Source organism: Corvus brachyrhynchos, unplaced genomic scaffold, assembly GCF_000691975.1.
Source record: "Corvus brachyrhynchos isolate BGI_N302 unplaced genomic scaffold, ASM69197v1 scaffold279, whole genome shotgun sequence".
NCBI lineage: Eukaryota > Metazoa > Chordata > Aves > Passeriformes > Corvidae > Corvus > Corvus brachyrhynchos.
This window is the reverse complement of record NW_008246060.1, coordinates 5,846,558-5,858,484: the sequence shown is the minus strand read 5'-3', so window position 1 is coordinate 5,858,484 and position 11,927 is coordinate 5,846,558. Positions and strand designations below refer to the sequence as shown.

The 11,927-nt window shown below is 39.4% G+C and overlaps 1 protein-coding gene across 11 annotated transcripts in view; it reads right to left on the bottom strand.

Annotated features, from left to right (window-relative positions):
- LDB3 (LIM domain binding 3) overlaps window positions 1-11,927 on the bottom strand; it is a 108,293-nt gene extending 96,366 nt beyond the window's left edge. For 9 of the 11 annotated variants that reach the window (XM_017746390.1, XM_017746392.1, XM_017746393.1 and 6 more), the window contains exon 1: window positions 11,631-11,848. In XM_017746390.1, coding sequence (XP_017601879.1) covers window positions 11,631-11,723 — 93 coding nt within the window. In that variant the 5' untranslated portion in view covers window positions 11,724-11,848. The other 2 variants (XM_008642784.2, XM_017746401.1) reach the window with 2 other exon arrangements.

Below are 11,927 nucleotides of genomic sequence, written 5' to 3'. Positions count from 1 at the left end.
TCACACTGTACTTATAAAATATAATACTGTACAAGAGAGTGTCCTGCCTCCTTTCCAGGTTGTCTTTAGGACACATGAACTCCAGGGAATCGTGGGTGGAATGTAAAAAAGATCTTACTGCAGCTGCTGGTACTGCATCTGTTCAAGGGATAAATAAAGCAGCTAAGTTCTAGTTTTGGTTTCATACACTGCCAGTCCTTTGACATGCAAAGCAATTATATACCACCTCCTCATCTTGTCAATCACACTGCAAATATGTGTTCAATATTGTGGAAGGGATGATCGCTATTTTTTTGGCCAGGAATGTTCCCACAAGCTGGGATAACCTCCATGACAAGTCACATACACTGGAAAAAAAACCAAAACCACTTCATATTCTTCCAGAGAGTAACCCTGTTCATGTAAACGATCAATCTTTAGACTTCTCATTCTTCCTAGGAAAGAATTTGGTCTAGACAAAACTGATATGAAATTAAAACTGAATTAATTCACAAATTATCTAGACCTTCAAGAAGTAAATTCCATTTTGTTTCCCTTCATCACCACTTAATCCCCATGTTTTGGCATGGGAAATTCATGGAAATGCTCTCAATCACTATCTGCTTGTATTTTTTATATATATATTTTTAAAGAAGAATAATGTGTTTTACTATCTATGCTCAACGTATTTTCTTCAGAGAAAAAGTTGGAGATTACAATCTAAGATGACATTTTGCAGAGTGAGGAACCACTGCACTGCAGAAACTTAAGCACAGATATGTAGGAGAAGGGAATTGCTGCTGAGCAGGACAAATCCATCATTTTGTGGACCATAGGATGTGTGGTTGTAAAAGGAGGAAAGTCTCTTCAAGGAATTCTCAATGGGATATACTCTATTGTCAACACAGAAGTTATATTGGTATTAATTGCAGCTTGGGTCCCTCAACAGAGGCTAGAGAAGACTTATTTAATACAGCAACACATGTAATCAGAGAAACAGGAAAGCCCCCAGCTTCACACAGAGCAGTCGTGAACTTCCATGAGGTACTGTACTTATCCACCTCCTTCCTGCACATTCTTTCCCTTTCCCTTCATGGCTCTGTAGGACATTATAACACCTTTTGGAGGGTCTAAAACTTTCATTTTCCAAATACAGTCTTCATCTCTTTGCTCCTCCACTCTAACCGCACTTAATCTGAACAGCATCAAAAGCTGGGAGCAAAGAGAGGATAGCACATTCTGGTGAGGCAGAATGTGGGAATAAAGAAAGGAAAGGAGGCAGGGGAAGGAGGCCACATAAGCATTCCAGGCATATGGAAGGAGGAGACAGCAGAGAACAATCTCACCTGGAGTGAGGATGAATGCCAAGAGCCATTGGTACTTGTCCTTGCAGCCGGCTGCTACAGCTGAGGCACACAGTTCTCAAGGGTGGCATAAAGCCTCCCTCAAAACAGAGGAAAACTTTGCTATTCCTCAGGGGTCAAACAGCCAAACAATTTTGGCACCTCAATAATCTGTTCACCCTTTCCATCAGGTGCCAACAGTCTGATACCCACAACTCTGTGCATTCATCCAGAACTACGGAGAACTATATGGAAAGCCAGCACGTGCCTCAATTTTAGAAGTGTTGCCCTGAAAAGCAGCAGTACCAAGCAGTCAATTAAACAGAGAAGAGACTATGGTTCAGGTAGATGTGGTTTGTTGCTGTCCACACAATTGATGATGCTTACAGACTGCTGACCACTTCTTGTCATAAAGAAAGCAAAGCACACACGTAATACAGAGATCCTCATCCACCCCACCCCATACAGTTGACAGAAGGATTTCATCTTGAATAATTTGTTAGATAATTTAAGCAAAACAGTAAGATAAGAATCTTTTAGACAGTAAAGGAATTTTGAGAGTAGGTTAGGAGGGCACTTGTGTTTTACAACTCTTGCAAAAAAAAAAAATTAGCAGAAATACTATCCATTTATTTCTTACAATACTTAACCTTAGCCAATGCTGATTAAAAAGACCCTTTTGCTTCGACTATTCCTTTTTTTAACACCTGCCATAGTAGCAACTGCCCTTAGTCATTTTTGAACCAGCTATGATTAGGTAAGGAGAGAATGCTGACATTCTCAAATAGAACAGCATGGTCCCAGTGACCCCCAGGATCAAGGAAAGGCAGCCCAAATTCACCCTAATACAAGGGCATTCTGATTTGGCACTATGTACCAGAATCTGGGGTTACATGTAGTATTTTTGGAGTTTTGGATAAGATGTCCCATTCCAGAAGCTTGAGGTAAACGTAGCATTGGTTCCAATTCAAAATAGCTTCCTAAGTTACTGGACACTTTAAATATAGCATGAGAGTCCCACAGAGGCTTCTCAAGAGTGTGCATGGCACCCTAACCATAGGGTGTAATAAGTACCACAATGCATTGCAAGTATTTTTATTCATGCCACAAAGACTAATTATCACTGATGCTGGTTTTAAACTGAGAACCCATAAATTGTTAAAAGTAAGCATGTGCCCTTAAGCCTGTTATGTTTAATAAGAATAAGGGTTTATGTCTGTATTAGGTATGGCTGAGCAAGAGAGGCATGGGGCCAAAACAGCCCAGAGGCTGGAATTTGGACTCTGAGCAAGGCAAAGGTGGGAATATAGTGAGAGCATGTGAAAGGCTATTTTCCTCCTAATCCTCAGCTGCCATTGCTACAAATCAAGTGTATTTGGAAGGATTTTGGAGAAAGGTTAAAACCTATTTATGCACCATGTCCAGGCACTGAACACCTGTGGCATAAATGATCACAACACCAGCTACGCACGTGGGAGGTGCAGAAAGTAACTCTACCCTCATCGGGGGATTTGCATGCCTTTAAGACATTTGGCCCATTTAGTCTTCCTAAAAGAAGAGCAAGATCTCATTGACTTTTTGGGAAAATGGCAACTAACCACCACTACCAAAGAGAGGAGTCGCCTTGTATGAAGCCCATTCAAGATATTATCTGGAGCCATTTGTAAGCTGAAAATGAATTTTTTCAGGGTACCTAATTTCCAGGTACTTTCTTCTCTCTATTTATTGTGTGCTCTTTCTCCTGAAAATCTCTTAGAACAACACATAAATAGCTTTACATTTGGGGGAAATACTATACTCTTCACAGATCTGAAAAATGGAAGATTTTAGAACTGTTCCCAAAGGACACCCAACAGTAAGGCTGACCTTCAGGGCCAGCTTCATATGATCAAGCTTCTATTTCTTTTAGCACCTGAGCTTATGATAGTAGCTAAATAAAATACTTTTTTTTAAAATCATCATCTATGCAACACATTTTGACAGGTGATATCTGTTTGCTTTTAACTATGTAATGTGAATTACGGGGCAACACAATGTACCTGAACAGCACATTTATTGAGATCCTTGTCCTCACTCTGTACCAGAAAAAATGAAATTCTTTATGAATTCCATTTATTAAATATCATATCATGCTTTTATCAAATTAGAATTTAGGAATTTAGACAATTGTAACAAAAAGCCTATTATGGTATTTTGTTCTCAGGTAACCTTTTTATTAAGGCTTTAATTACACTAGTATGGAAGAAACAGTCCTTTAACATGCTGTATATAGAAATCATTCCTTTTCAATTAGCATTATTCATTTCTACTAGCACACTACTGTTGGCATTATCAGACAATGTTTTAAATTCATTTATTTCCTCAAAACTTGCAGTTGCAATTGATTTTTACCATGTTCATCAGGAATTTCCCTCCTTCTTCTCCCCTTCTCAAGATCTTTCAATGGAGACTAATAATTTACCTGCACATTGATCATTTGGCTAATCTTGCAACAAAACTCAGTAGAGAGGATTATCTCATATTACACTGGACACTACTTAATGCTGATTTCCCTCCTTCCTCACCCCTTCTCAAGATCTTTCAATGGAGACTAATAATTTACCTGCACATTGATCATTTGGCTAATCTTGCAACAAAACTCAGTAGAGAGTATTATCTCATATTACACTGGACACTACTTTATGCTATATTATGCATTAAAATGGTGGCACCTCAGGTACCCATGTGCAGAAACTTCTGATTACACACAAACTGGCTACATGAGATTGTCTTCTCAGCTAGCTCCGGGCCACTGTGAAAGCTAGATTATAATGAAGACTATTGCATTTTGTACACCATTTTCATACTTCCACATTGCTACTCAAGGTTGGTGTTATTTGGTTTTTAAATATCCACATTTTTGACAGACAATAGCATATACTTTATGCTACTAATTAGACAACAAGATGGGAACTGCTGTTGCTAGTATAGAAAGTTAATGATAGCATATTTGTAGAGCTAATTTCTCTCTGTGTTTCACTGGCTGGATAACATTTTGCAATAATGTATTCAGAATGGAGATAATGACAGAGATATCTGCTGTGTTATTAAGACAGTCATTTACAGAGTTCAGACATCAGACACTAATAAGAAGTTTTACCTGAAAAAAATCCTACTGGGCATTTTAATTATAAAACACTAACAGTTCAGCAACTTTAAAATCATATTTAATGGTTACCTCCTGATGTTTACTCATTCTAAAGGATCTGCAAAATTATTAACTTTAATAATAATTATGTAAATCTGAGGACTTCCTGAAATACTACATCAATTATATTCTCATATAAGTAAACTCTAAGTCAAAGACTGAACAATGTGTCAGACCACATTATCCAGTTGCCAGGGCACATTGTTAAATGCTTAAACAAGCAAAAAAGGAATAGAACTCATTTGAGTTGTGGATCTGTTTCCTTAGGGTAAGAAACCCTTTCCTCCCTCCCCGATAAAACCACAAGAGCTACTGTTACTTCCGCTTGTGAACTCAGTTTTTCACCAGTCTTGAGTTTTTCATGAAGCTTCTCACAGCTAACACTATATACCTCCTGTTCAAGGGAAGAGTTGCATTTCCCTTTCTTTCACAGGAAAGAAAGCTGCAAAGTCACTTTATAACTGAGCTGGCAATTGCACAGATGTTATTCAGCCCAGTTATTTCACACACTGAGCTCTTTTCACAGATAATGCCACAGAAGTATTGATGATTCAGCTACAATCACACTCCAAATTAAAAAGCACTTAGGAGGTGAAATAAGAAAGGGCTTCAAGTTCATGGGTTATGTATTTTGTGTCAGAACAGTCAGAGCAGCGGGTTTGATGATGTAACACCATTTAAACCAGAACTTCAGCTATTACAGGCCATTACTCACATTTATCTGGCCTATATTCTAACAGGGTGTTATGTTTCTCCTGAAATTCAGAACAGATAGAATTGAAGAACACAGCCTGAAATAGGTGATTTCTCTGCACACAGTTTCTGTGCAGAGCACATATACTCCTTATATACCCCTGACCTTCAGCAGTGGGCTTAGTATTTAGTGATTACTTCAATCACACAAACAGATAAGAGGGGCTGCCTTTATGTTCCAAGTACATACCTGATTTAAAGGAGAAATCATTTGACCAAGAGCTGCAGCTAGCTACACGTTCTTCCTGAAAGTTATTTTGCCAAGTACAATACATGCATTCAAATCACATTATGTTATCATGCTACAGTTTAAATAAAATGGTAAGAAAAGCACTGTTCAACAAAAACACCCTTGAGTTTAAAGTTACAACAACAAACTTCATGGATTTTTCAGAATATTTTCTGCAAGGAAAGAAAACGCAAGCTTCTTATTTCTATCATGACTGTCTACACAGAAGGGAAAACTCACCTTGTGCTGGAACTGCTTTGGATAACAAAATTAGGTATTTGCTGAAATCAAACCTTCTCTTAAAGTGTTAGTGGCTCTGGTGAAACATCCACTGGGATTACTCCTCAGACCTGATACAGTATTTTTCGTCAAGACAGGAAATGTTGTCTACCTCAGAATAACTAATGCCTTACCTCTTAGAGCACCTGCACAGCCATATTTAAAACTCTGTTCTGTTTTATTCAGAGCAGGGACTTGAACTGCCTTCCCAGTATCCTGGGATTTTCTGATCTGCAGGTGCCAGAACTCATTTCTCTGGTCCAACAAGTATTATTTAAATGGAATGCAACTACAGAATATGCTCCCCCTCTCCTTGTCTGACATGACACTTGTGTTTGATGAGACATGGAACCTTATCATACAGATGCCCTGTACACTGAGCTGCCATTTATAGTACAGATGCTGTCTACTGGAACATCTCAAATAAACAATACCAAATCAGGAGGTTGAAGAGTTACTTGTAGGGCTCAGGCTCACAGAAACACAATCATTTCCAATGTAGCTGTAAACATACCAGAACTGGCTTGCAAATTAGTTTGAAAGCAAACATACCACCTCAAATAAGTAGCACTCTCCTATGACACTGACAGATTTGCATATACAACAAATAATTGCAGGTAATAAAATTCAGAATGCTGTAACTTCAGAGGAGGTGACTGTTACTCAAGAAGTAACCAACAAATTAAATAGATTATCCCAAAGAAATGCTGAGGCCCACAGAATAGTTGTTTTATCAAAAAAATAGATAGTGAAGTTTCAGAGTGTTCTGAAAAGCTGGCCTGCAAGTATTTAATTTTCCTCTCACAAGGAACTATTTTGAGTTAAACTGTAAGAAGACTGGAGGAATGTGAAACTGCTCAGGCATAAGAAATTACTACAGTTTATCTAGGCATAAGACAGTCGCTATACTAAATGGTTCACTCCCTTCTGAGAAGTTGAATCTGTCATTTGAGCTTTAAAGGAAAAAGGAAACATCTCTACTGAGTAAGAGTTGAAGAGGAAGACTCCTAGACTTCTAGAGGACACCAGATTTATCTGTTAGTTTTGTAGAATACCAACTATTATAAATACTAATCTATAGCTTTTGATATCGTGGAGGACTTCTTATTTGGAGATTTAAAAACCCTCTCAAAGCTGCTGTTGCAGCTGTAGGACAGCTACTCAGCAGTCTGATTCACCGAAGGTGGATGCTTAACAGATGATGTGGGATCAGCACTTCAAGAGAATTTGCTGAATTGATTCAGTTCAATACAGGTAAACTGCATTTTTCTGATTATGATTTATGCACAGCCCCACACAGCCATTCAAAGGACAGCTGCAGAATGCACAGAGCCTGACCCAGATCATCTGAGGTTTTCCTGCATTCGTGAACAGAAGAAAAAAGGTGAAGACAGACTGCCTTCACTCCTCAGTGGTCTGTTGTAAGGCACCGATATGCAATAGCCCACAGGAAATGAATACTCTCACATGGCTCCTCTAAAGCAAAGGCAGTGACAGCCAGAGGTTGGCATATGTATGCTAGGGAGTGGAGGAGGGACAGGAAGCAATCAGGAAGAGATGCTGATAAAAGCAAAGATCCTAACAACTGTGAGAAAAAACCTTCCTGCTCCTGCAGAAACAGACAGCAAAATGCTAGACCAGGGTTTTCCTCCATACTCAAAAAGCTGTTTCAGGCTGCTTGTAGCAGAGTAAGTATACAGATCAGCTAATTAAATTCTTTTTATAGCAGTGTTTGCTGTTTTCCCTCCCTGCACTTACATCATCATCAGATTTCAACCTTTTCATCACTTAATCAAATAAAGAAAAGTAGTTCTTTAATGTTTTTGTTTTGTTTAAACACTATCTCCTGTTTCAGGCTCCCTTTTGATTTGGAATCCAAGCAGCTGAAAAACCTCTCTATCAGGAAATACAAAACCGTATGGATAACTGCAGAATGAATATACCAGTTGTGAGTTACCACAGTGATTTAGGGAATATTTCCATTTCCACTACCTAGATGATGATAGTCCCTTCATACCTTCATTGCATCACCTGCAAGCCAGCCTGACTCACTAGAACAGTTTAGTGTTCAGAAATAAAGATTCAAAAACATATGAAGATGTTCAGAACATGGTTATTGCATCCAACCATGCACAACTGTACCATCTTAGGTAACATGGCAACTGAGCACTTAGATAATTAACTATGTCCAAAAGCCTTCTTACAGAGGATTAGGTTTATAAAATTAATGAATTCTGCTTGCTTCCAGACAGTTCAAGCAGGAGGAGGAAATAAACAGCTTTGCTGCCCATGTCAATTTGGAAAGAGCAGATTTACGTATATGATCACGCCACTGGTGACAGCGTTTAGCACTGCCAACGACCTGCAAGCCTCATTCATTTCAGCAGGGCTGACAGACGTTCAGCTTTATTAAGTCTGTCAATACTGTTTTCCTACCTCTGCTACCTGCTCATGACATCTCATGACAGAATTTGACAACTCATGACAGAATTTTTCTAGTGGGTAGGATTGTCCACAGGGTGGGAACTGGAAAAATAGTTTACAGATGATTTCCCAATGCTATTGTTAAAGGAGTGTGAAAGCTGCAGAGTGACCTTAACTCTTCCCTACTTGTTTTTGTTTCCTCTTTTCTTCTTCCCACCCCCTATGTTAGTCAGGCATTTATTTTTAGATAAAGAACAGATAAGTAGAACAATCCATTTCAGGGGAACACATCTTCACCTGTCACCCAGCTGACTGACTGTGACTCCTGTGCATTATGCTGTTGACTATTCAGCAGTGAGCTGATTACCTGGGCCTACCTAAACGGAAAAAAAATACAGTGTCTCAGACACCATTTTGAAGATTTGTTGTGCCAAACAGCTCTGGGCAATTCCTTTCCTAGTCCACTGTGTTAAAAGCATTAGCAATCCCACAATCCTGAATCGTGCTTTTGTCAGCAGGTTTCAAAGACCTTCAGGATTTCTCCCCCGCTCTCCAGGTAAAGTGCAAGATGGGTGGGAATTGTATAGGGCCGGCTGACAGAGTGCAGGTCAAGAGGTCCCCACTTTATGTCTATGTGTGGACTAACTTCATAATGGCACAATACTGGTGTCCTCTTTCAGAAGGGTCCTTGGAAACATGTTGGTCTAATACTGTAGATGGGATGAACAACCCTGGGGTGTTAGACCCTTTCCATCATCTTTCTCAGGAGCTTAGAGGCAATTCTCTTGCATCATGACAGAAGAGCACAGAGCCCTCATGAAAAAGGAGGAATCTTTCTGTTCTCTGCGGCCCACCCACAAACAGTCTAATTAATTGGGGGCAGTCAGAGCACAATGAAAATGTCTGCATGCAAACCCTGACTGCAGGCTTAGAGGGACATTGTGCACATGTAGCCAAAAGGGCCACGGCACATCTGGTATTAAAAGCAATTATAATACTCTTTAAGTTCAAGTATTTGGGGTTTAGGACTCATCTTGCACATAGAAAGTCTAATCTCATCTCAGGGCAGCTGTGGATCAAAACCAGTCCATAAATAGGTGTACAGCATCTGCTAGCAACATTCAGAGCTGTGTACCCTTTCCAAGAGAGAGATCTTCCTCACAGTTATCTTCTCTCCTCTCCTCCCCACCAGGAATACCTTAAAAATGTAAGTACAGCTTCCCTTTTCCCACCACACTAAGACTGCAGTTATGGCTGAATTCATAGGTCAACTCACTTATGACTGCAAATTTCTGATTAACAGGAATATCTGATCTGTTTAGAGATACATTTATGTGATAGATGCGAAAGAAAAAAACCAGATTATAATCAAAAGTCATGTATTAAACTATGTTCCAATTAAAAACATCACAACCATCAGGCATAACTATCCCAGCTCCCTCTGAAAGAGACTATGTTAATTCCTGTATGTCTGCTTCTACCCTCATAAGACAGGCTCTAAAATCCAATCCCATGCCAAAGCAGTAGTCCCAGCTAAAAACTGGGCCTTGCTGGGAAGGAGTTCAAGACATTTAACAGGGCTTTCTGACACTGCTAGGGCTGAAAATGCAGTCAACTGTGTGAAGAGCTAATTCCTCCACACCTCTGGGAATTCAGCCACTGCAGTTTCGCTTCTGCTCCTTCTATGCTCTCCAAAGCCCTAGGAGAATCATGCAGCCTTTGGGCACAGTGCTTACACTTTCAGAGAGTACAATCTGAGACAATGAGCTCTTTGGGAAACAACTGGCTTTTCGTTACTGATTGTCTCGTATACAGTGCAAGTGCCACAGCACTGGCCCATGACTGACAGACTCTAGGTATGACTGAATGACTTAGAAGAAAATAATCAACACCATACAGTGCAGGCTGCAAAGTGTCATGCAAATGCCTACAAAAATATAATGGCACCTCTCTGTACTTAGCTTGGGTGGGATGAGAAAAGAAATACCAACACTATTTACAGGAGCAAGATTAATCTGAGTTTACGAAGAGAGTTTATTTTTGTGGGCAGGGGGTATATTAGGTTGTCTTTTACTTGTTTGCTTTAAATAACACTGCCAGAACAGCCTTGTTTGCAATTACTATGCTGCTTCTACAAAAGGAGTTATGAAAAGTACATCTCCTCATCATAGGCCTTAGTATCAAGGTAAATGTGGCTCTGTCTTCCAAGAAAGGAATAATGTGCATAAGAACAAGGGAGATCAGATGATACAGTTTCACAGGATGAATATGAAATAGCATAGCTAAGACTTCAGCAGCTCACCAACTGACTTTGAATCACATTTGTTGCAGAGATATAAATTTTGTACCCACAACTTAACAGACTGTATTTTTTCACTACCAAAAAACCAACATAGTTTTAAAAGCAGTGTAGGTGGCTTTTTTTTTTTTTAATTATTATTTTTGCAGTGGAGCACACCTTTTGTTTGCATTCTACTTGTTTGTCTGATTAAATCATTCTGGTATTTCTCTTACATACTGTTATGTAAGTAACCTCTCTTGTCACTGTACTGCAAAGTCCTCTGCAGGTGATTTGTAGAGGAACCAAGACCTCTCTAGAAAGATCTGAACATTCCGGAGAAGATCTGGAAATGTCAGAAACAAGAAAAAAAGAGAAAGGAGCTACCAGAAATTACACAGAGCTATCTTATAACAGAGAAGTAGGTAAGGGAAACACAAATTTCCTGAAACCAGACAATGTTAAAAAATATTTAAATAACTGAGCTAATTCAGATAATAGGAGTACTGAACGGCAACCCCTTAAAATAACACTTCAAGGGGAAGATAAAAAAAAAGGCATCTAGGAAGTATATGGCTGTAATTGACAGCTACACCAGGTAATTAATTATTAAATCACATGCTGTTTGTCAGCTGCAAATGGAAGGCTTCTGCATAATTTAAGACAGTATTTTATGTACTATTGAGTCTTCTGCTTGACATGTCTAATTTTTATCTAATTTATTTACCCCATCACAAGAGGGGACACATCCCTGTCTTTGTTCAGTTTTAACACCTGACTTCGCGTATTTACATGTTTATTTTCTAGAAATATAATTCTGTATTCCCATTCAGAGTTGTTCTACTCCTTCCCCCAAACAGCACCAGTGAGGCCCCTATCAGCAGAAAAAGGGACAACAGTGTACAAAACAGAACTGGAGGCTTACTTAAAAGAGACACTATCATCATTCATAAAAACATACTAACCAGAACTGTCTTCCTGAGGCTTTATCAATGCCAGGTTGTACTTCAAGCTGGTACATTTCAAGTTCACATTATATTGTCTTTATTCACACCTAGGTGCAAAGATCCTCAATTCTGCTAGGCCAGGTCAAAGTGTACATACCACTGCTATTTTCCAACCCAAACAAGCTCAACGAGTTTTTTTTTGCACACTTACTCTGGAGATGGTCAAGGGCATGTTGAAGTCCTTGCCCCCTTGCAGTCGGAAGCCCCACGGTCCAGGTCCATTCAGAGTCACACTGTAAGCCATTTTGTACCGCTTTCACAGGCAGCAACAGGGCGCTGCAGGACAGAAGGATGGGGCAGACAGAAAAAGTGAAAAAACAGAATGAGAACAGGGAAGGGTTTTACATAATGAAAGCAGTTCTCTCTCTGCCTTGCCTGTTCAGTCGTGCTCTGATACCACCTAAGAATAGATGGGAGCTATAATGCAGATGCTGATATCCCAGCTGAG